Raw genomic sequence first — 25,765 nt, 5'->3', positions numbered from 1 at the left:
CACAGTACCCAATAGGTGCTTGATAAACATTGCTTTAAGTTGGGTGAAACCAGAAGTAGACTTTTGGCCCAAAGGAATGAGAACAAAGGTGAAAGAAGCAAAAGGTCAGAGAATACCACTGTTTTGGATACAAGTGTGGACTTCTTACTTGCAATGAGATAAGGCTCAGGAAGTTTTTCCACAGGCAACCTGGATATACTAAGATCACAAAATAAAATCATTATAAAATGGAAACTACAAATAGTAAAGGTGTTGAGCACGAGTTTCAATTAAAAATGATGTAACAGTATAAATATTAACAGAAAGCTTGAGTATCAACATAGCCTATAGAAAGAGAGTTTAGTCAGCACCCAACTGTTAGTCACAGTGAGAAGAGAATTCTGAAATGCAGAGCTCTGCTGACTGATTAAACAAATGTAAAGGACATATCCACAGTTACTCAGTGATGTTTATAGAGCGTCTGTAGGTCAGTTTGTATTATCTGGGTTTGTTTGGTAACGTGATTCTGCTTTTCCCACTGTTGAGTTGAGCGCTCCTTTTCCTTTTCTCCTCTCAGCGCAGCCTTGAATGCTGCGAATGGAGTGGACAAAGGAACACAGTTTGGGGGGTAGTGTCAACATATCATTCCCCACTTGTCTCCTGGTCTTCTCCCCCAGCCCTCGCATATTAATACATGTGGTTTTTACTTGCCAAAGGAGGGGACCAAGGTTTCTGCAGCACCCAGCAATTTACATTCGAACAAACAAACAATACCATTACATTCGAACAAACAAAAAAACTCAGGCTTGTCTCTCTCCAGTCCCACAGTATGACTACCTTCCCTACCACCTCCTTTAAGGTATTCCTCTAATCTTCCAGCTCCAACTCAAAACCTAGCCAGTCAGAAAGTCCCTACTTCAGGAACGCCGCCTGTCCTCACCTGCAGAAGGTGAGGTCTGGGGTCTCCTTACGCGACAGTCTCCTGGCCCAATCAGAGGCGGCTTGGTCTTGGAAAGGCGCCAGTCAGCCGTGGGGAGTAGTGGGCGGAGTTGCACCTGGCGACGGTGAATCACTCAGTGGAGCGGCGGCTCCTTCCACCAATCGGAATGTGCAGAGGCGGGGCGCCGACCAATCGGGCATGAAGGGAAGGGCTGGGCTGGGCTCAACCTGGCGGCTGGAGTTTAGTCCCCGCGCTCCTGTTGGGCGAAGCTGTGTCTGTTCCCGGGCTCCGGTGACTACTGTCTGTTGGGATCTTGATCATGCTGGGGACGAAGGCGAAAGCCGGGCGGAAACAGTTGCTTCTCTTCACGTCGATGATCCTGTGTAAGTTCCCGGAGTTTTTGGAGGAATCTGTGGGTCTGGTCAGAGGTTGGAGGGAGGCGCTCCCCACACCTCTTGCCGCCAGAGGGGAGGGGTTCAGAAACCAGTCCGCCTCACCCTCCTAGTCCTCTTTCCACCCCTGGCTCGTCCCTCTTCTTTCCCGTCCCTCTTACCCTGGTGAGTGGCTGGCTCCCCTCCCCCACACTGGTGAATAATGACCCCTCCTCTTACATCCACCGGGAGGGAGCTGCCTTTCCGCACGTTCACCAAAAATAACGGGGAGAGGTTGATTCCCCTTTCCTTCATCCTCACCTACTTACTGGTGAGGGCCGGTGGGCGCGAGGGCCCTGCCCAGCCGGGATCACACACCTGGGAAGGGGGCCATCCTGCCCCTCCAACGCGCATCCAACATCCGAGAACAACCCGAGAGAAGTCGGAAGCCTCTCATACCCTGACTCCCTTGGCCCCTGGATGCTCTGCTACTTAAGGGTCCTCAGAGAAAATCTAATGGAGGTGGGGTGGGGCGGAAGTTTCTTTCCCTGGCTGTTGCTGAAGGGTTTTTTTTAGCTTTCCCCGTATCTTTGGGTTGGTATTGTTGCTCTGGGAAAAGTGTCTAGGTGCAAAATCTGGGGAAAAAAAAAAGGAAATAAAATTGAAACCTAAAATTTCTCAAGAGCACAGCATTCAAAGTTCCTTTCTGGAATAACTACTTCCAGAGTCCTTAATAAATGTTGTTGACTGAGTGACTATTCGCAGGGGGAGGTCCTGTTTTTTGGTTGGCTAGTTCCTTCTCAGAGCCAGAACTCTGCCCTCCCCCCTGGCCTTGTTTGAGAGTTTTTGTTTCCTTTGTAAACTCCCTTTCCTGTGGAACAATGAGGCTCACTTGTTGGGGCAGGCCTCCGTCTATAGATATGCTTGTGCCCGGCCGAGTGTGTGGTTTGTGCCTTAGTCTACCTGTGTCAGCATCTGTGCACTTATCTGTCTGATTCTTGAGTGTCTGTGTGTGTGCTTCTGTGGATAGTTGTGTCAGTAGGGGATCTGTAAGATTCTCCATTTCCCTCTCAACATCCATGTTTTAGGAAATAAAAGAAATGAACAATTATGATCAATATTAGCGGTTATAAGGTAATTCACTTTGCTTAGTTTGAAGGGTGTCTTAAGACAGATGAATTGACTACTTCTTTGTCCCTTATCACAAAAACATTAACATTTGGGGTGGACTGGACCAGTGACAAGTCGAATCCTCTCCCTATTGTACAGATAAGGAAACAGGTACAAAGAGGGGAAATGACTTTTCCAGATTGACAAAGGGACCTGGGACTGGAACAAAAGTCTCCTGACTGACTTCTCCTTTTCCCACTCCTGGCTCCAGCGTCTCAGGCACCCTGTGGCACAGGAACCAGGATATCAAAACATCAGTTTGGGATACTGCTCCAGAGTCCACTATCTTACCTACCTTTTTCAATTTTTCTTTCCCACTAGATTCTTTCTTCTCTCACTTCTCCCTTTCATTCTACTCCTCCATTTCCCCTTTTTCTTCAGTTTCCATTCTTTTCCTCCCCTTCTTCCCCATTTACTTCTGTCTGTATCTTAGAACTGCTAGTGACACCCAGGGTCATTTTTTGGTTCTGTGTGGTACTCAATACTAAACACTTTGCCAACACTTGTGCTGTACCAGTACTCCCCACCCCCAACCTAGAAGTTTCTGAGTCAGTAACTATTTGTGACAGTATTTGTCAGGCTTATAAGCTTCCTAGAGCTGCATCCTTCTCCCCTTTCCTTTTTCTTTTCTCTCCCCCTCATTTTCTATAATAATCACATACTGACACTGAAAGAGTTGTGATATCACACTTCTGAGCTTGGGAGTGTCCTCTAGTCTGTTCAGGGACTCAAGAAACAGTGGTTTAGAGGGAGCTTGAGATGATGTTGTATTAGCTTGATAGGACAGTGGATCCTAGAAAGTAACATGTCCAGGAGATGGAGGAACTGACCTTGTCACATGTAAATAGGGCTACACCTGGGGGGAGCAATTTGGTTAGTACAATGAGGGTGGAGATAGCAGCCAGGCCATCCCCCCTGGGTTCTAGCTTGGCTTTCTACCTTATTTGTGATCTTAGGCTAGTAACTCAGTCTTTTCATCTGTAAAACGGGAGTAATAATACTTGTCCTAACCTTGTCCTGAGGATCAACTGGGATAATAGCTACATTACATGTATATGAAATGATTATTATTGGGCAGCTTTTATCCCCTTTGGATTTTGTGAGGATGAAAGGATGCTGCCCATAGTAGAGCAGGTCAAAGGAAGCAGGGAGAGACCCTGCTAGATTCCAAAAGGCGAGAGTGAAAAAGTAGGGGCTTTCTTGGGCATCTAGTCTGTCCTCTGCCCTTGGGATACTGGAAGCATATATAGGACACCTGCATGTTCTCCCTCCTCCCTCCAGGGCTGCTCCTCATGTGGGCTCTGCCATCAGGGAGGAAGAAGAAAGGATCAAGCAAAGGCCCAACCCCAGCCTGGGGAACCTAGTGGAGAGGAAGGCCTGAGCCTACTGAGACAGGGTTGGAGACTAAACACTGGGAGAACTGGGCCTGGGAAAAGTAAAACTGATGACAGAGAGTACTAGTCTCCCTCCCCGTAGAGAGCCTGTGCTTAGAAAAGTTTCCAGCTATCTCCCAGGCAGGAAGAGGCATTTCTGCTTAGCAGGGTGGTGTGTGCATAGGATGACTTTTGATGTAACTGCAGAGGAGAAAGAGGAAACCTAGGTTGGAAGCCTGGTGTTTGCACACACACCTCTTCCTTCATGTAGTGTCCCCACTGAAACATTCCAGGAGGGGGGAACTGCTGCCCTGTGTCTGAGTCAGTCTGTGAGTCCCGGTGTTTCTTTCGTATTGATGTTTCTGCCTTTCTAGCTTTGCTGTTCAGGGTTAGATTTACCTCAAACTGTAGATTGGTGAGTCACTCCTCCTTTCCCCTCCCTCTACTGGGGGGTTGAAATTACTCCCAGGAAAGAATTGTTCCCTCGAAACCAGAACCTAGAAACTAGTGACACAGCAAGTTGGAACTAGGAAGTGAGTGGTAGTGGAATTCCAGTGTCTTAGTCTTTCCCTCCTGGCTCCAGAACTTTCACTTTATGATGTTTCTCTTCAGTTTCTTTGTGATCTGGGCTTGCCTGGAGTCTCCAACCTAGTTTTGGCTTGGGGTGGAGCTGCTGTAATTAAAAAAAAACAAAGTTTATTTATTTAGAAGAGGTTAATACATTAGTGTGGTTCGAGAATCAAAATGATATAAAAGAGTGGGGTTATCACTCCCACCCTGTTCCTGTTCACTGCGTGTCTCCCCTAGTTTCCTATACATCTTTCCAGTGTTTTGTTATACAAATATCAGTATATATAAATATATATTTCTTTCTTTTCCCTTTTCTTACACAAAAAGAGGCACACTATATTCATTGTATTCCATCCTGTATCTTGTTTATTTCATTTAATATACCCTGGAGATCTTTTCATATTGGTGGTGTGGCCTTGGCCATTAGAATATTCCACCCCCTCCCCCGCCCTCCTCCCCAAGTCCTCTGGGTCAAGGGGCATCTGTTCTGTGGACTCAGAAGTGGCTGACACTCCCGCTCAAAGACAGATTTAAAAGCTATATACATGTCATGTGAGAGATTAGGAAATGATGGGGCTTGTTTTTCACATCTGTTAGCATTGAGGAAAGACCTTGGGGAATCTCTAAACTCAGACCTGCTTCCTCTAGAGGTTCAGGGAAGACCTGGATGGCCACTTGTCAAACGTAATTGTGGAAGAGGTTTCAGTGTTGTCAGGGGGTTGTGAGATGTAATGTGAGTGGATACATACTGGGGTTTTCCAGGCATTGAAAACTCAAGAGTTCATCTGCCTGGGACTCCCTGATAAGCAGAGCTTCTGTCTAAAGTCCGCCTGGTGTCATTTGTTTTACAATGAGTAGGACAGGAGGAAGCAGCTGGTTGGCAGGAAGTTTGATGCCAGGCCCCCTGGAGTGAGCCCCGGGCAGGCAGGCAGAGCCTTCCCTTGTAATGGGGAGATGGGTGGGGGAGGAGAGCTGAGCAGGTAGAACTGGAAATTCTGCTGAGAGAGGGCAGGAGGGAGCAATGGCGTGAAAGCTCTCCTGTCCTCCACTGCCATCACCACTTCCCACCATCCTCAGAGGGCCTTGCCAGTTGAACCACGTCACTGAAAGTACAGCCAAGCCTGGCTGTTGACTTAGCCCAGCCTGTTGTTGGGCTCACAGAGCCTTCCTCTTGCCCACTCATTCCTTATCTGTCCCACCCCAAACCCCAGGAGTGACTTCAGTCTCTACAGGGTGAGCGGTGGGAAGGAAAGAGCAAACTGGGGGTGGAAGCCCTGGGTCCAGGTTCTAATTGTATTGCAGTGTCAAATTCATTTGTTAATCCAATAAACATTGGTGTTTACTATGCTATAAGCACTGTGCTAGAGATTAGGGATAAAAAATGAATAACATCTGCTATCAAGAAGCTCTTAGGGGAGTCAGGTATTGTAACAGTTAGCCCACGTTAGGTAAACTGTGAACACACTGTAGCTGGGGGCTTTCCAAGGCTTTGGCTCATCTTCCCTGTTCCGAGGCTCCAGCTCCCTTACAGTGGGAGGGTACTGTGAGGCTCATCTGCATAGAGGGGAAGTTGGGATGAATTCTTAGAGAAAACCAGAGACTGGCTTGGCTGGCTGGCTGGCTTCCCTCCTTTTCCTTCCTTTGTTTGTTTGTTTTTCAATGGATCAAAACAAACTCATTGCATGAAAACAACTTAAGGAAAATTCTAATAATTAACAGGATGCATAGAGAAAACAAAGATTTCTTAGTAAAGCAGCAGAAGGAAGTAGCTTTTCTGTTGTGGGTTTGACCTGCGTGTACAAGGGAGGGTTGTTGGTGGGTTCTGTCAGATGTCTGGATGCCTCCACCCTCTGTGACCACCTTCTCGTCACAGCATTACTTCAGAGCGGCAAAGCACAGTGCTAGGAACGGGGGAGGATACAAACATAATTTGGTTTCTCTGTTCCCAAGGAACTACAGACATATATTGACTAAGTAGAATACAGAGCACCGTGCGTCAGGGGCTGTCATCGAAGCACGAAATGATTGGGGAGCACAGAAGGAAAGAGTTACGTTTTAAAATGATAAATTTTTTTTTTTTTTAACTTTTTTTTTTTTAATTTTTATTTATTTATTTATTTTTAATTTATGGCTATGTTGGGTCTTCGTTTCTGTGCGAGGGCTTTCACTAGTTGTGGCAAGGGGGGGCCACTCTTCATCGCTGTGCGCGGGCCTCTCACTATCGCGGCCTCTCTTGTTGCGGAGCACAGGCTCCAGACACGCAGGCTCAGTAATTGTGGCTCACGGGCCCAGCCGCTCCGCGGCATGTGGGATCCTCCCAGACCAGGGCTCGAACCCGTATCCCCTGCATTAGCAGGCAGACTCTCAACCACTGCGCCACCAGGGAAGCCCATAAAATGATAAATTTTTTATTAAGAAATAGTAGATGTTCAATGTGGAATAATGGGAAAACAGAGGGATATAGAGAAAGTAAAATCACATGTCATCCTATTATCTAGAGATAAACACTGATTGCTGGTTTTATTCTAGTCTTTCCACTATGAATAAATGTGTGGTATAGATGACCTGTGCAAAATATATCAGAAAAAATAAAATGGCCGTTTGGTGTCACTGACTTTTCCTTAAGTCTTGGCTCTGTGGGCAGAAATTGATTAGGGTCACACCAGCTCAACAGAAATCCATAGATATCAATGTTTAAACCAAACTGTGTACTAATGCTACTTTGAGCTGTGGCCGGTTTGTCAGATTATGTAGGAATTACAGTGGGAAAAAACAAAACTGTGTTATAGATCCCTTCTCATTTAGATTATTAGTTAATGACAGAATACTAGTTTTTTTTTTATTTTTTTATTTATTTTTAAAATAAATTTATTTATTTTATTTTTGGCTGCGTTGGGTCTTCGTTGCTGTGCGCTGGCTTTTCTCTGGTTGTGGACAGCGGGGGCTACTCTTCCTTGCGATGCGTGGGCTTCTTATTGCGGTGGCTTCTCTTGTTGCAGAGCACGGGCTCTAGGTACACGGGCTTTAGTAATTGCAGTATGTGGGTTCAGTAGTTGTGGCTCGCAAGCTCTAGAGCACAGGCTCAGTAGTTGTGGCGCACGGGCGTAGTTGCTCCGTGGCATGTGGGATCTTCCCGGACCAGGACTCGAACCCGTGTCCCCTGCATTGGCAGGCAGATTCTTAAGCACTGCGCCACCAGGGAAGCCCCAGAGTACTAGTTTGTTTTTGTTTTTTTTAAAAAATATTTTCTGTACCTCTTAGGGTTGTGATTTTTTTTTTTTTAATATGTATTTATTTATGGCTGTGTTGGGTCTTCGTTTCTGTGCGAGGGCTTTCTCCAGTTGCGGCAAGCGGGGGCCACTCTTCATCGCGGTGCGCGGGCCTCTCACTATGGCGGCCTCTCTTGTTGCGGAGCACAGGCTCCAGACGCGCAGGCTCAGTAATTGTGGCTCACGGGCCCAGCTGCTCTGCGGCATGTGGGATCCTCCCAGACCAGGGCTCGAACCCGTGTCCCCTGCGTTGGCAGACGGATTCTCAACCACTGCACCATCAGGGAAGCCCGTACTAGTTTTAAATGAGGTAGTGACTGCGTTCTATGACAGAGAGGATAGGAACATCTATGGTCCCTGGTATGGTGGTAGCATGTCCTGACTGTATTTTTTTTTTTTTTTTGAGCAAAATACACTTTAAACAAAATCCCTTCTATAGTATTCTACTGTATGGCTATCCTGTAATTAACTGTTCACCTTTTGTTGAGCATTTAGGGTTTTTTATTTTTTCATTGCTGTACGAAATACATTAAATTGTCCTTGAACATACATCTTTAAGCTTACCTTTAATTATTTTATTTTCTTAGGCTATATTCCTAGAAGTTGGAGAGAGATTAATTTTAATTGGGGGAAGGCATGATGGATCAAGGGACACTGGAACAGGATCTTGAAGTATGAATGGTGTTTCCTTGCTGCTCTGCTGAAGATGCTGTGTAGTGCAGTAGTTTTGGAGACTCAGAGTTAGGCAGACTTGGGTTAAGATTCCCACCTTGTTGTTTGCAGCTGTGTGATTTGGGGCAACTGTGCTAAGCCTCAATGTTCTCATCTATAAAATGGGATGATAACAATAGTACTTGTCTCCCAGGGGTTTTTTTTTTTCTTTTTTTTTTCCTCCTCACAGGGTTTTTAATGAGACAATGCATGTGCTCTCATTTCTTCCTGCTCTTTTTCTCTCCTTGAAATTTATCAGACTCACATACAGAATCTTGATAGTGTAATAATCTATTTCTTACTCATCTGTTACTTCCTTTCACCTTTGAAGTCTTATTTAATCATTCTCTGCTTCCTGGTGTGTCAGTATTTGGGTATTTCCTGTTATTCTTTATCATCCTTCCTTTCTGTTTGCCTTTGTTTTTGCCTCTCCTTTCTTGCTTTGTTTTATTTTTCTTTGCTTCTTGTGATCTTTATTATTTTTTTCCCTTTTTATTCCGCTTCCCACTCTTTTTTCTTTAAATTAAAACACTTAATACATACTTGTTTATTACACAAATATAGGACATAGAAGAGAAAAGCTGCCTGTATTCTCATCTCTCAGATAATATGCCCTGTCAAGTGTTTGGAGTCTATTCTTAGAGATTCCTTTATGTGTATACTCGGGTTATTTTTATTATTTGTAAAAATAGGGTCATGTTCTACATATTGTTTTTACATTTTGGACATATTTCTATGCCTGAACAAATTGATTTCCCTTGACCTTTGGGATGGCAATATGGTTATTTTTATTTGTTTTACATAGTTGTGTAATGTATCATACCGTGGAGCCAGATTACCTGGGTTAAAATCCTAGCTCTGCCTGCTACTAGCTTTGTGAACTTGAGCAAATTACTTCAGTTCTGTGCCCCGATTAACTCACATGTAAGATGGGAGCAATAATAATATTTATTTCATAGCATTATTACAAGGATTAAATGAATTAAACCTGTAAAGGGCTCAGAAGAGTATCTGGTACCTAGTATGCAAGAAATGTTAGCTGCTATTATTTTATTCATGCTATTATTTTATTCATTTGGTCATGCTCAGTAACATGTGTCTAGATTTTGGATATAATTAATTAAAAGTATAGGACAAACCTTGCAGAAGTCTTCAAGAATTCTGTTGATTTTTTAAAAAATTATTTTATTGAGGTATATTTTGCATACAACATTATTTTAGTTTCAGGTGTACAACATAATAATATAATATTTATAGTTATTGAAGAATGATCACCACAGTAAATGTACATCTATCACCATACATGATTATAGAATTTTTTTCCTTGTGATGAGAACTTTTAAGGTCTACTCTCTTAGCAACTTTTAAATATGCAATACAGTATTATTCACTATAGTCACCATGCTGCCCATTACATCTCCAAGACTTATTTATTTTATAACTGGAAGTTAGTACCTTTTGATCCTCTTCACCCATTTTGCCTCCCAACTCCCCACTCCTCACCTCTGGCAATCACGCAATCTGTTTTCTGTATCTATAAGCTTGGGGTTTTTTGTTTGTTTGTTTTTGATCCCACATATAAGTGAGATCCTGTTGTATTGGACTTTCTCTGTTTGACTTAATTCACTTAGCATAATGCCCTTAAGGTCCATCCCTTTTGTCACAAATGGCAAGATTTCATTCTTCTTTATGGCTGAATGATATTCCATCGTGTATATATATATATATATATATATATATATATATATATATATTACCACATTTTCTTTATGCATTCATCCATTGATGGACACTCAAGATATTTCCCTATCTTGACTATTGTAAGTAATACTGCAGTGAACATGGGGCTGCATATAGCATTTTGAGTTAATGTTTTCATTTTCTTTGGATAAATACTACCCATAAGTGGAATTGCTGGATCATATGATAGTTCTATATTTAACTTTGTAAGGAACCTCCATACTGTTTTCTACAGTGGTTGTACCCATTTACATTCCCACCAACATGAGCTTTGCATGAGGGTTCCCTTTTCTCCACATCCTCACCAATAATTGTTATTTCTTGTCTTTTTTTTTTTTTTTTTTGGCTGTGCTATGCATCATGGGATCTTAGTTCTCTGACCAGGGATCGAAGCCGTGCCCCCTGAGGTGGAAGCACGGAGCTCTAACCACTGGACCACCAGGGAATTCCCTATTTCTTGTCTTTTTGATAATAGCCATTCTAACAGGTGTGAGGTGATATCTCATTGTGGTTTTGATTTGCGTTTCCCTGATAATTAATGATGTTGAGCGTCTTTTCATGTACCTATTGGCCATCTGTATGTCTTCTTTGGGAAAATGTCTATGCAAATCCTCTGACAATTTTTAGAACAGATTGTTTAGGTTTTTTTGCTATTGAATTGTATGAGTTCTTTACACATTTTGGATATTAACCCTTTGTCAGATAAGTGAGTTGCAAATATTTTCTCCTATTCTCTAGGTTACCTTTTCATTTTGTTGGTGATTTCCTTTGCTGTGCAGAATGTTGATTCTTTCACTGTGCATACTTGAGTCAAGGCTGTAATGACTGGGGATTCAACCAGAATGTCCACAGCTGATGCCCAATTTAAACCTTTGGGTTGGTCTGCTTGGGATGCCATGACAAAATACCAAAGACTGGGTGGCTTGAACAACACTAATTTATTTTCTCACAGTTCTGGAGCCCAGAAGTCCAAGATCATGGTGCTGGAGGGATGGTTTCCTCTGAAGCCTCTCCTTGGCTTACAATGGCAGCCCTTTTGCTGCCTCTTCACATGGTCATCCGCTCTATGCATGAGCATGCTTGGTGTCTCTTTGTAGAAGGACACCAATCAAATTGGATTAGGACATGTCCTAAGGTCCTCACTGCAACTTAATTACATCGTTAAAGGGCTTGTCTCCAAATGCAGTCACTTTCTGAAGTACTGGGGGTTAGGGCTTTCATATATGAATTTTGAGGGAATACAATTCAATCCATAAAAACCATGAACCATTTTGAAGATTCTGCAGACAGAGCAGTGATCTAGCCAGGTGTCTCCTCAGATGACTTGGGTCTACTTGGAGTCTTGGGTTGCTCTTGTGATCATAAAAGAAATGGGGGTGTTGTAAATGGATTCACATCTTTTCCCCATTCCCCCCCTCCGCCCATTTTAGACCTTGCATTAGAAAACTTCCTGGCACTTCTTCCACTTTTGGCTCTGCACACTTCTACTGGATATGGGAAACCAGCCTCTACTGTTGTGCATGCAGACACCTACAGACACACTGCAGCCCAGGTGCAGAAATGAGGCCCTTTTGCAAAATGGCAGGTGGAAACCACTCATGTGCAGAGAACTTTAATTCTGTTTCATAACTATGAAGCAAATTAAAAACACTTAATTCTTAAATTGTGAAGGTAAATTTAAAAAATGATTAATAGAACGCTCTTTTTTTTCTTCTGAGAACTAAATATTTTTTTTAAAAAAAAACACACTGTTGCTAGTATTAAAATTTTTTAAAGATTGGGTTTGAATCAAGTTTGTTTTTTCTTCTTCTTTTTAAAAATATTTATTTATTTATTTTGGTCGTGCTGAGTCTTAGTTGTGACGTGCGCACTTCTTGGTTGTGGCGTGCAGACTTCTTAGTTGCAGCATGCAGACTCTCAGCTGCGGCATGCATGCGAGATCTTGTTCCCCAACCAGGGATCGAACCCAGGCCCCCTGCCCTGGGAGTGTGGAGTCTTACCCACTGGACCACCAGGGAAGTCCCAAGTTTATTTTTTCTTTATTTGGGTGTGCCCCATCTGCCAATTTGAAAAATGGGCTTATCTTTGTAGATAAACCTTAACAAGTAGATGTTATAGTGAATGGTCTGCTCTGACCTAATTTGTTAAGGCTCTGTGTTGTTCAATGTCAGTTTGTACCAGGCATTATGCTAAGTGCTGAGAACTCAGAATGATAGATTAACACATTATCCCTGCTCCTTTGGTAGTTTACTGCCTGATAGGGGAGAGATATAGGCGCATAGATGATGTCATTATAATGTGGGAAGTGCTTTGACAGTGCTTTGCATGGGGTAGTGGAAGCCTAGGAAAGAGACCTTAACTTGGCTGTGGTGAGGATTGGGGGTGGGGTAAGTCATTTCCCAGAAAGTAATGTGTTTGAATACCTGCTGGCCAGGTGGAGAAAGAGGGGACAGGGTGTTCCGTATAGCAGGAATAGCATAAGCAAAGGCAGAGGTTGTGAAACTGTACGTCTTTGCTGGGAATTGTAAGTAGTTTTGTATTGCTGGAGCGTAAATTGCAAGAATAGGGAGTGTGATGAAGATGATAAGCTTATCACCAGGTCGGCTGGTGCTAGAACTCTTGCCTGGCTGAAGAATTTGGATTTTATCTTACAAGTAATGTGGAATCATTGGAAGCTTGAAGCAAGTGTTAGATTTGCACTTTTTAGAAGGCTGTATAGTGTAGCCCAGTCTCTGGAATTGGACTGCCTTGATTTGAAGCTATACCACCACGTAACTGCTCTGGGCCTCAGTTTCCCCATGTAGAAAACAGAGGTGATAATAACAGTATCACCCAACTTCTAAGGTTGTTGTAGGAATTAAATCCATGTAATGTGCTTATAGTAGTGCCTGGCATATAATATAGTAAGTGCTCAATAAATGTCAACTCTTTCTCTAGCAGTGAGATGGAGGATGGATGTGAGTGGGTCAAAATTAAACAAGGCAGAGAAACCTATTGAGAGACCAAATGCAATTCTTCAGGTGACAATGGTACTAAAAAGTGGCAGTGGGTCTGGAGAGGAGGGGCCAAATTTGAGGGAGATTTGGGAGGTGACATTGTAATGCTTGGTGTTTGACTAGAGTGAAGGAAAGATGGTGATGGCTTAAAACGTTCTAGAGTGAGTAACCAAGTAAATGGTGATACCACCAACCTGGAGAGAGGAGGGGAAGCGAGAGGTAGTGGGAAATGATGAGCAGCGTGAGATTGCAGGAGGGGGAGTGTGAAGTCCAAGTAGAAGTGTCAGGAGGCACAGCAATAGGAGTCTGCAGCTCAGGTAAGAGGTAGTATCTGGAGCTGGCCATACATTGGTGTAGAGGAATGTTGTGTATTTGAGATTTCCTGGAGAGAATATGGAGAGGAGAAAGGGCACGGGATGGAATGCTGGGGATTACTAATATTAAGGGATGGACAGAGGAAGCAAAGTTCAAGAAGGCGAATAAGATAACACTGAGGTGGGGGGAGGACCAGAAGGGCTGAACACAGAAACCAAGGGGGTGGAGTGGCTTGAGGAGGCGAGTGGTTAGCAGGGTCAAACGTCTCACAAAGGCCACAGAAGGTAACTGAAAAAACAAATACTGGATATCTTTAATTATAAGACTACTTTAATGTTTTGGAAATTGGGATGTGACTTACAGCCCATGTACATATTTAATATGATGTTCCCCCAAGAAGCTATTATTAAATTGATGTTATATCTTATAATCAGGGTATCTTAGAATTGAGGAATACGATTGGTGACCTTAGTAAAATCAATTTTAATTTCAAAGTGAGAGCCAAAGACGTATTGCAGTAGGTTGAGCAGTGAATGTGTATGTTGGGCTGGAAACAGTGTGTGTAGACTACTTCTTTAAGAAGTTTAGAGAGAAAGGGAGGAAAGGATTGTCACTAGAGAGGGGTACAAGATTGAGTGAAGGTTTTCTGTACATGAAAGGGCCAAAAAATCTTTTTTTTTTTGTCTTTGTGTACAGTCTTTATTTGTTGAAATACCATTAGATTTTTCCTCAGGACAAGAGCAAAGATCATCCCCTGCAGAAACTTTGGAACTATGTACAGAGCTTTAGAGAACAGAGGACAACACTTTAGCTGAAGCCTGCCTGCTGACCAGAGAAGGGTATTCTGAGTGGACTCAGCAAAGAAAAGGAAATCAAGCAGGGAAAGAAAGGTGCCCATCTGAATCAAACTCCAGCTGCCATCAGGGCAAGTCTTGTGATGGTCACAGATTGGAGGCTCTGTTTTTGGAAGGTTCGAGTACAGCACAGGGGTTCCATGTATCTTTACGGCTACACCCCAGGCTGAGGTGCCATTAAGTCAATGTCACTCAAATTCCTGGCCAGCCAAACTCCGGCAGCAAAGAGTCCCAAATTAAGGATCAAGTTCCTCTGGAAGAGGCTTCCCTGGTGGCACAGTGGTTAAGAATCCACCTACCAATGCACGGGACACAGGTTCAATCCCTGGTCTGGGAAGATCCCACCTGCTGTGGAGCAACTAAGCCCGTGTGCCACAGCTACTGAGCCTGTGCTCTAGAGCCCGCGAGCCACAACTACTGAGCCCACATGCCACAACTACTGAAGCCTGCGCACCTAGAGCCCGTGCTCCACAACAAGAGAAGCCACCGCAGTGAGAAGCCAGCACTCACCACAACTAGAGAAAGCCCATGTGCAGCAGCGAAAACCCAACACAGCCAAAAATAAAATAAATATATTAATTAATTAAAAAAAGAAGAAAAAAAGTTCCTCCAGAAGTCATTTCTATCGGTGGCAAAGCGGTGGCAAAGCGGTAGACTCCCCGAAGCCAGTCTCCCACGTTGTCTGGAATTTCGGGAGCTTCATTTGCCAAGCCCGCAGTGGTCATGCCAGCCCCACTGGAAGCGATAGCAGCACCTCCATGCTCCACGAGGCCTCTCACCACGCACCTTCCAAAAAATCTATTGATGCCTTTGACTTTGTAGTTTTTCTTGTTGTGAACGTGGAGTAAATTAAGCATCACAATGGAAAAGGTGAAATTTCCTTCTGTTTTGGTTTACCATGTTAACTAGTAGGACATTTGTATGTACAGTATGCCAAGTATAGGTCCAAGGTTAAGTGCAAAAGGGAGGTCGTGATGAGGCAAGGGAACATATAAAATAGATAGGGAGAATGGATGGGGAAATTGTGGGTGTTGTGAGAGAAAACCCTCAGCTCTGCTGCTCTATACATGATGGTTCCAGAAAAGAGTTAGTCTTTTTTTTTTTTTTTAATTTTTATAAGTTATTTATTTATTTATTTTGGCTGCATTGGGTCTTCGTTGCTGCACTCGGGCTTTCTTTAGTTGTGGTGAGAGGGGTCTACTCTTCCTTGCGGTGCGCAGGTGGCTTCTCTTGTTGCGGAGCATGGGCTCTAGAGCGCAGGCTCAGTAGTTGTGGCACACAGGCTTAGTTTCTCCGTGGCATGTGGGATCTTCCCGGCCCAGAGCTCGAACCCATGTCCTCTGCATTGGCAGGTGGCTTTTTAACCACTGCACCACCAGGGAAGCTCTAGAAAAGAGTTAGTCTTTCCAAGACAATTACAGTGATAGAGGAGAGGTGGTTTAGTGGGCTGGAATGTAAGCATTTTTCCGGCAGTATTTATATTTATTTATATGTCTTACTGAAGAAAACTTTGAAGTCAGAAAAAGAAGTATGTACAGAAGGACCTATGGGCAGATGATGATAATAATAAGACATAATACTTATTTGGTGCTTCCTGTTGGTCAGACACTGTTGTAAGCACTTTATTTGTATTAGCTTGTTTAACTCTCAACAACAGCCCTTTGACATAGAAACTCTTATTATCCCCATTTTACAAGTGGGCAAACTGAGGTTCAAAGTGACTAAGTGGCTTGCCCGGGTCACACAGATCATAAGTAACAGAGCTGGGATTTGAATGCAGTCAGTCTGGATCCAGAGGCTTGTTCAGGAACAGGAAGGGGAAGGTGGATCAGGATGTCTGAGGTGTCCTGGGGTCACTAGGAAGGATGGACATGGTGGGGAGGCTGGACTTGACTCATGGTGTGAGATGCAGTCACAGTAGAGGTTTGAATATTGCAGTCAGGCCACAGGCAGACATCAACAGTCCTGCATCAGAGGAAGGTGGGAAGGCCCTGAGGTGATGGGCCCTGTATTTTAAGCAAGAGGAGAGAAGCCTGGACTAGGTAATAGCAGTCAGAATTAATGAGAAGGGGAAGATGCCAGTTGCCCAATATGTTTGTGTATATATGTGGTGGTGTCATTCCTGCACATGTTTTAGATCTGATAATCTGAGAGGACTCAAAAAAGAACTTCAGCTAAAGTTAGAAGTGAGGCAGAAGCAATCATCAAATTCATATGCTGTGATTAATTTATTTATTTTCTTTTGGGCAACCCTTTATTTCAAAGGCTAGTTTTTAGTTTAATTACAAGCTGTTCCTCATTTGGGTGGTGTCATAGGTTGGGTTCTTGGGAAACTGACTCTGAGATGTCAATTATTGTACCAAGACATTTATTAGGGAGTGTTCTTGGGATCCACACCTATGGAAGCAGGACTGGGCAGAGGGAAAAGCTGAGTTGCATTGTAGTCCCAACAAGGCCTCAGCTTACTGCACAGGGACCTTTGAAGCAGAAATAGCCCTTCAGTGTTGTCCCAAGTTGGGGAGTTGGGGCGATAGAGCTGGGACTTTATATGTGTCCTCCCCCTCTTTTTTTTTGTCCCACGTGGCACGTTGGATCTTAGTTCCCCAACCAGGGATCGAACCCGAGCCCCCAGCAGTGGAAGCAAGCGTGGAGTCTTAACCAGTGAACCACCAAGGGAAGTCTCCAAAAGTCAATTCTTGCTGGTTCCTTTTTTTTTTTGGCCACGGGACTTGCTCGATCTCAGTTCCCCGGCCAGGTATTGAACCTTGGCCATGGCACTGAAAGCCCAGAATCCTAACCACTAGGTCACCAGAGAACTATCCCCCCTCTCATTGATCAGGCATTGGATGCTGGTGCCCTGACCCTGTTGCTGCCTGGTAGGAGGCATGGCCCTGGGCAAGGCAGTGTTCTGGGTATCCTCAGAGAGGGCTGATGGCTGTAGGCCTTCTTCTGGCAGCAGTTCCAGCAGCTGAGACAACAAGTCCTTCATTCCTGAAGAGAGATCTGGTTTGCACATCTTGGTGTACATCACAGGTAGCAAATTGTAAAATTCGAGAATCTTAAAAAAACAAAGTTCCCATCATCAAAGCAGAGAAAGTTGACTTGGGCAAAAAATCAAAGCATTTCACTGTCAGCGTTCTTGATGAGGGCTGAGTCAGAGACTTCCATGTCCTCAGTTTTCAATTTAGTAAAGACTATTTGGGTCAATTTCTGTATCTGTTATTACATCTGATTATAGATTTGACTTTGAAATATAATGCCAAATATACAGATACAAAGTAACATGATTAGAAATAATTTCTAGATAAAATGGATCTGACTTTTAAGAGAATCATATTTTAGTACATAGTTTGCCTCCATTAAACTAGTGGCTTTTCTGAAAAGCAGCATGGTGTATAAAAGTATGGTATAATAAGGGGAAAAAAGAGGTATAGGAGAGACCTGTATGCTAATCTCAGCTCTGCCATTTCCTAGCTATGAAAACTTGGATCAGCCACTTAATCTTTTATTTTTTCTATTTATTTATTTATGTATGTAAGTAAGTATGTATGTATGTATGTATGGCTGCATTGGGTCTTCACTGCTGCCTGCGGGCTTTTCTCTAGTTGTGCCGAGCCAGGGCTGGTCTTTGTTGCGGTGTGCAGGCTTCTCATTGCGGTGGCTTCTCTTCTTGCAGAGCACAGGCTGTAGGCACGCGGGCTTCAGTAGTTGTGGCACGCAGGCTGTAGAATGCAGGCTCAGTAGTTGTGGCTCGTGGGCTTAGTTGCTGCACGGCATGTGGGATCTTCCCGGACCAGGGCTCGAACCCGTGTCCTCTGCATTGGCAGGTGGATTCTTAACCACTGCGCCACCAGGGAAGCCCCACACTTAATCTTTCAGCTTTAAAAAAAAAAAAAAAAGAAAGAAACAAGAAAAAGAAAATGAACCTAAAGGATTTCAGAGAACATCTAGTTCAAACCCGTCATGTTTCAGATAAGAAAAGGGAGGTTCAGGGTCAAGAGACCATATTCAGTTACTTGGATAATTTAATAAAGAAAAAGTATACTTGCATTGAACAGATATGCTTGCATTTATCTAAAGAAGACAGGACTTTGACTTAAAGCTATAAGTAAAGCATCCTTCATGAGTTTGAGCTTTGAAAACATGAATGAGAGTAATTGTGTAAGTGCAGGTTGGTAACTATATCACACCATCCTAGAATCCTCTGGCACTGGTGCTTATTTTGGGATGTGTGGGCCCCTCCTGTGAGCCCTGCTGCCTTTCTCCCACCATGTTACTTAATTAGCCTTGCCTCTCCTCACCTCCTCTCTCCACCTTCACCACACACCACATTTTCCTTCTCTTCTCCATTGGGCAGAAGGAGATTCTAATGAGATGATCTGAGCCCACTTCTGGTCCAGAACCAGCTGTGTGATCTTAGACACATTTCTTTACTTCAGTTCCTCATGTAACACTGGGATGATAATATTTGTCCTGCTGATCTGTCATGCTTGTTTCAAGGATCAAATGATATAATTGTATGTGAAAACACTTTGAAAAGCACAAAAGGCCCTACAAATGTATTATTATTATCCTATTATTACTCCTCCCTTTCCTTCCCTCCCTTGCCTCCAGCTTTGCTGGCTTCCTGCCAGGATTGTCTGACAAGTGACTGCAATTATTTGCTGAGAAGCTTTCTCTGAACCATGAAATGTCATTTAGAAAGCTGCTCTTGGACTAGGAGGAATCTAATTAGATTATTAGGAGTCACAGAGGGAAAAATTTTTTTAAATAAAGAAATTACATTAGCAGGAAATATTTTATTTCCACTGATAAAACAAGTATTAGCCTGCAACTGTAACAAAAAGCATTTTTAAAAGATATTTAGAATATTGGTGAGAAAGTGTGAGATCCGAGAGGAACGTGAATCTCTTGAATCGCTTGACCTTGGAATCTCATCATGGAGAGACCCAGCCCTAGATGCCCCATCAGCTGGGACTGCTCTCCCCTCTCCACAGCATTTCTCTGTCCACTCCTGATGGACCCGCCTCTCTTCTTCTTCTCAGGCTCACTGGCATTGGGCAGGGGTGCAGTGCAAACTTCTGAACCAGTAGTCAAAGTTGCTGAGAATAAACGTGAGTTGGGTGGGGCTGTGGAGAGTGGCGGGAGTTGGAGGGAAGGGAGGTGAGCAGGTGCAGACCCCTGGGGAACATCCAGCCCAGACTGTGGTTTGGGGCCATTTCCCCATCTTCTCCATTTACTGCTGTTTCTTCCTCCCACTCACTTTGATCCTGTCTGCAGCTGCCAAGTTGTCCTGCTCCTACTCGGGCTTCTCCTCTCCCCGTGTGGAGTGGAAGTTTGCCCATGGCGACATCACCAGCCTCGTTTGCTATAGGAACAAGATCACAGGTGAGTCACTCCACCTCCTTGCTGACTGCCTAGGTTGTAGGGGGCACACCCTGGGGCTGAAGTCCCCAGGGCCTTCCCGGCGCCTTTCCTGGGGGAAGAAGAGAGCCCCCTGGGCCTTGGGTGCCACCGTCACCAGCTTCTCTTAGCTTTCCAGCTCACTCTGCCCCTGTTTCCTCTGTCCTGGTAGCTTCCTATGAGGACCGAGTTACTTTTTCGGACAGTGGCATCACCTTCCATTCTGTGACCCGGAAAGACACGGGGACGTACACTTGTATGGTCTCTGACGAAGGCGGCAACACCTATGGGGAGGTCACCGTCCAGCTCATTGTGCTTGGTACGTGCCACAGGCCTTCTGTGTGGGCTTGCAATCAGTTGCTTCCCTAAACCCTTAGCAGGCTCTGCTAAGCTTTGGAGCTCGCTGATGGTGAAAATGCTCGTGGAGGTGGGGCTGGGGAGAGGGGTGTTCAGAGTCCTGGTGCTGTCAGAGAAGAACGAGCCCCTGGTTAGGGGGAAACTAAGGGCATAGTAAGGGAGGAAGGCCAGAGCTGATGGATGGGAGTGTCATGTTACTTGGCCTTCAGGCAGCCCTCCTGCTCTTGTGACAAGTACCTTCTCTCCCTCCCCAGTGCCTCCATCCAAGCCTACAATCAATGTCCCCTCCTCTGCTACCATCGGGACCCGAGCAGTGCTGACCTGCTCAGAGAAAGACGGTTCCCCACCTTCTGAATACTTTTGGTTCAAGAATGGGTTACTGATGCCTACGGAACCCAAGAACAACCGTGCCTTCAGCAACTCTTCCTATAGCCTGAACCATAAGACAGGGGAGCTGGTACGGACGGGGTCAGGGTAAAAGATGTGTATGAGGGGGGCGCAGGGTTATAGAACCCCCGAAAGTGGGGAAGAAGAGCAAGCAAGAAGGTAACCTTGACGTTAGGGTCAGGAGACAGAAAAGACAGGTACTTGGCTTCTTCAAGCAGGAAGCCAATTCGTCTTCTGCCCTCCAGATCTTTGACCCCATGTCGGCCTCTGATGCTGGAGACTATACTTGTGAGGCGCAGAATGGGTATGGGTCACCCATGAAGTCAGACACTGTGCACATGGATGCTGGTGAGTGAGGGCGTGGCTGGGGCTTGAGCTCAGACCCCAGGGTGGGGTTTGGGGTCTGCTTTCCATCCTGGCTTTGGCAATGTTGTCAATACCATGAACGAGCTTTCAGGTGCCTGACCTCTCATTTGTGTCCCATAGCGGAGCTGAATGTAGGGGGCATCGTGGCAGCTGTCCTTGTAACACTCATTCTCCTTGGAGTCTTGATTTTTGGCATCTGGTTCGCCTATAACCGAGGCTACTTTGACAGTAAGTATTTGCCCTCAAAGGCTCTCCTTTGTATCATCCCCATTTCAGGGCCTGGTTCTTGGGTGCCACCTGAGTACTGACCTGATACTGAGCCCCGTGTGTGTTGGGGACCTCCCAGGGAGCACCGGTCCCCCGTATCTCAGGGCCACACGCTAGGTCCCCCATTTTCCTGCGCCATGCTGTCTTCTACACTGCTGACACTCATGGTCCCATTTCTTGTCTTTCAGGAGCAAAGAAAGGGTGAGTGAGCTGCTGTCCTAGAGCTCTCTAAGGTTGAGTACATGGATGTATATGGTTTGAAGCTGAGATGTGCCCGGGGGAAGGGGTTGGAGGGGAAGGCAACTAGCCTGGTAGGGAAAAAACATCTGGATTTCTAGCCCTGTCCACTATGGTCCTGTGCTTGTCCTTTCTCCCTGCACCCAAACCTCCCTACCGAGAACTCTGTGCTTCCATTAAGTTCTCAGTCCCGGCCTCTAAAGTTAACAAGCAGAGGTTAAGGAGAGGGACTAGGGGACTGAGTGTCTCCATCTTCTGACTTGTCCGTAGGACCTCGAGTAAGAAAGTGATTTACAGCCAGCCCACTGCTCGAAGAGATGTGAGTATGCCTGCCCTGGGATGGGGAGGGCCTCCCGGCTGGAGTGAGGGGTTTCCAGACTGTGTTTATATGTATTCAGGGGATTATCAGCTAAAGAAGACTGTAGAGAGTTGACTTGAATGTTTTATTTCTGCAGGGGGAATTCAGACAGACCTCATCATTCTTGGTGTGACCCAGGTCCAGCTCATCTCCCGTCCTCTGTGCTTGCCTTACACAGGTGCTACCAGACTCTGGCCCCTGATGTCTGTAGTTTCACGGGATGCCTTATTTGTCTTCTAGCCCCCAAAGGGGCCCTCACTTTTATCTTAGTTAGGATGTGTTTTTTTTAATAATGTCTGCCATGTGCACCTTCTTTCTTCCTGCCTCCCTTCCTTTCCCACCACTGCTGAGTGGCCTGGGACTTGTTTAACGCTCTTTTTCCCCATCCCTATGAGGGATCAGGCAGAAGTCCTTACTGATGCCTGCTGAGTTCCCTTCCAAGTAGACTGCGAGGGTGGTGGGTACTCACTGCCCCCTGCATGTAGTGGTCCTCCAATAGGGAGGGATCTGGAGCTTGGTTCCTTGGCTCTTTCTCGCCGTCCTGAGGACCGGTACCAGCTGTTCTAGAGTGGGGACTGGAGACTGGAGCAGCTGAAATGGTTGTTTGGTGACGACGTCAAGTCTCTTCCGCCTCTGCAGCCCACTTTCTTCTGTCTCCCCGCCAGAAGTGCCACTGGGATCCTCCTGCACCGTCCTCTTTCTGAACACAAGCAGACTGACAGCAGCTATATCTGTAGAGAAAACAAGAGCTTTTGTTGTGGAGAGCATAGTAAGCTTTCAGGGCACACGGAGCAGAAGAGTTTTTAAACGACTGATCTACAGAAAAGAAAGCTGGAGCTGGTAGCTCAAGCCATCACCCTTCCCTTGGCTGGAACAACTGGACCCACACTTTTAAGATGTGTCTGCAGGGTTGTGGGAATTTGTGTAGTAGTCAGCTCTGCTGAGCACGTGTGTGTGTGCGTGTGTGTGTGTGGTCTCAGTTCTATACTGAAATTGAGTGTGTGTTGGAGGGCTTCTTAGCTCTTTGGTGAGATTGTACTGTGGGAATGGGAGAAATGAAATACCTAGGCTCCTTCTTAGTACAAACAAGAAAATCCCCAAAGCCCTGCTTCCTAGCGACCTGGGCTGGTCCCTAGCTCACTGTCCTACCCCTTCCTGGTTCCTGCCTTCAAGGCAGACATTGGACCCTCATTTCCAGAGTCCTCTTGTGGCAGGAGAAGGGCACCCCGGGTGAAGTGATGGTGTACTCTGGGTTCTACTTGGTCTGATCCACCCAGTGAGAGGAGAAGCTCCCACCCTGCCACCTCTGGCAGCCAGATACACTAATATACTTCCCTGAGGCTACAGGAAAAGCTGCTCCAGAGCCTGAGGCAGGATTTCTCAAATCATTTTCAGAATCACTTCTTTAGTAGTAGTTTAAAGTAGTGCTACTACTTTATTTAGGGGGTAGGTGTAAGTGAGAGCAGGGGTGAGCAGGGTAGTCCTCCCTGCCACTGCTTTCCTTGTCCCATCTTGACCCTTCTTTGCCCTTAAATCTGTTTTCTCCCTCTACCCCAGCAGCCCCAGTCTATTTATTAACTAGCAAGAGGGCAAATAAGGGGTCTTCTAGGGTGGATTTTGCTAATTTCTGTGGAGGATACTGAACACCACTTTGCCATATTCTGTTCCCTTATCTGACAATCCATCACAGAACTGAGTTTTCTTTTCATCAAGGATCCAGAAGGAAAAACAAAAACCAAATCGTATCGTCACGCACCAATAAGAAATAAGCTTTCCAGATGGAAATAAAATCTAATTAGGCAATAAAAGTAGAGATTGTGAAACGGTTCAGTAAGAATGAGATTTTTGAAGTATGTTTCAGTTTTGTATCATTGTTGGGGGGACAGGGTGGGAGGGATGTGGAGAAAAGGCCACAGGGAAGCAGAGGTGAATCATTGCTCCTGTTAAGTCTGAAGCAAATGGCTCCTCACTCCCTAGGTCACGACTTGTGAGGAGTGTGAGTCAGTTATTTACCAGCCTTGGACTTCACCGCTTCAGTTTACAACAGTCCCTTTGAGTTGGAAAACACCTCGTCTGCTTTCATTTTAGAATGTTACAACTAATTTTGGTAATAAATGTTTATTTTTCACATTGAGTTTGTTTAAGTCCTGAAGTTTTAGCTTAAAAGAATTGGGACCCCCAAAGTGACTTGAACATTCAAAAATCTTACCTGTAGTCTTTTTAAGAAAGAGATTAGGGATATCCTTCTAAATAGTCTGGTAGTTAGATTTCAGTTTAACTTACCATTGGCCTGTACGTGAATGGGAATGCTTCAAATGGACATTTTCTACATTAAAAGGAGACTTGGGGGTTGAGGAACAGGGTAATCCACAGAGATTAGTGTTTTAGACGTGAACCCACCCTGATTAGGGATAAAATGATTGAACATTAAGGATGTATTTGTTGTCCCTGTCTCAACAGGATCTGCAGATCAAGGCCAGGGGAGGGGAAAGTGGGAAATGGGGTTGGTTCATTTCTGAATGACAGGACAGTATGTTCTATGGGGGCATGGGGACAGTTTAGTAAAGGAGATAAATGAAGAAAAAATACAACTTGCACTTTAAGAAAAAAAATCTCTAATTTTGTAGCTCTTCCAATTTATTATCGCTTCTTTGGTACTAGCTGTAAAAATCTAATACAAAATGGAACTTTTTTGAGGGAAGTAATTTTTTTTTTTTCTTTTTGGCCGCGCTGCACAGCTTGTGGGATCTTAGTTCCCCAACCAGAGATTGAACCCTGGGCCCATGGCAGTGAAAACCCTGAGTCCTAACCACTGGACCACCAGGGAATTGCCCAGTAACTTGTTGGATAATTACTATCATCCACTAACTTCCTGACTGGGTATTACTACTATCCCCATTTCACAGATGGGGAAAAGAGGCACAGAAATGCTCAGGAACCTGCCCATGTTCACACAACCAGTACTAGGCAAGTAGTAGATCTGGGATTCAAGACAGCTGGGCAGAGGCTGGATAGCATATGTCCTGCTCACAGTGACCCTGCAGGAGGAGGAGCTGGAGATAGAAGTTAACTTCCCCTGTAGAGGTAGGTATGTGGGAATTAGGAGAGAGGACATTGAAAGTAATGATGTCCACCTGGGGTTTTCTCTGAGCTGTGACTACCCCAACAGTATCTACAGGACAGTGAGACAAGCAATTATGAAGCTCTTGGTAGAATGGAGGGCCTATGAGTGCCACCTTCTGGAATGAAGGATAACATCACTGCATTTTTGCCAGTGACCTAAATGAAAAACAAGGCATGCATATCATATTTGTGGATGGCAAGGAGATAGAATAACAACTTCATCAGCTTGCAAAATGAGAAGTCAAAAAGATCTCAGTAGGCAGGAATGATAAACTCCATTTAACAAGGTGAAGTTCAGTGGTAATAAGTGTTAAGATTCTGACTTTGGGCTCCCAAAACCAATTCTTCATGTATAAATTTGGAAAGATGTAGAACGTCTAGAACCAGAGGGATACTCTTCGCTGATGGTACTAAACTCCTGTATCAAGTTCTGTTTTAGATGTCAAACTTTAAGATGATTATAGACAAACTAATATATTCATAGAAAGTGATCTGGATGGTGACTTAAAACTTTTAAGGGACTTAAAGGGACTTAAAATTTTAAGGGACTTAAAACTATGCCATCTGGAAGCTTAATAAAAGAATCAATGTCAAGCCCAGAGAATCAAAGACTCAGGCAAGACAAAATTAGATATTTGAAGATTACTGGATGGATGGTCCCAAGGCAGAAAATTAGGACCAATGGATGATGTCTAAGAAGACTGGTTATAATTCAGAATGTGCCCTTCAGAGCTTTAAGGAGGAAGTGCTGTATGGAAGAAAGAATAGCAGTTTTGGAGTCAGGCAGACCTTGTTTGATTCCACCTTCTGTGACGCTGGCAAATTTTTCTCTCTGGGTCTCAGTTTTGTCATCTAAAAAATTGGTGATAATACCCACCCTATGAAATTTTTTTTTTTTTTTTTAAATAAATGAAGGTCTTTTTTTTTTTTTTTTTTAAACACTATTTTATTTATTTTATTTATTTATGGCTGTGTTGGG

General features: G+C 44.5%; 1 protein-coding gene across 1 annotated transcript; it reads left to right on the top strand.

Moving 5' to 3' along the window:
* The first annotated feature begins 1,091 nt into the window (after nt 1-1,091).
* Nucleotides 1,092-23,797, top strand: F11R (F11 receptor). Its single transcript, XM_036863542.1, has 10 exons — nt 1,092-1,302; nt 19,334-19,402; nt 19,569-19,676; nt 19,864-20,010; nt 20,303-20,505; nt 20,681-20,783; nt 20,922-21,029; nt 21,257-21,269; nt 21,576-21,624; nt 21,761-23,797. Exons 1-10 carry the CDS (start codon nt 1,239-1,241, stop codon nt 21,794-21,796), a joined length of 900 nt encoding a protein of 299 aa, XP_036719437.1. The 5' UTR covers nt 1,092-1,238; the 3' UTR covers nt 21,797-23,797.
* Nucleotides 23,798-25,765: the final 1,968 nt, after the last annotated feature.

This window comes from Balaenoptera musculus, chromosome 1, assembly GCF_009873245.2.
Source record: "Balaenoptera musculus isolate JJ_BM4_2016_0621 chromosome 1, mBalMus1.pri.v3, whole genome shotgun sequence".
Classification (NCBI taxonomy): Eukaryota; Metazoa; Chordata; class Mammalia; order Artiodactyla; family Balaenopteridae; genus Balaenoptera; species Balaenoptera musculus.
Note: the sequence above shows the minus strand (reverse complement) of the source record. Positions and strands in the feature narration are given on the sequence as shown.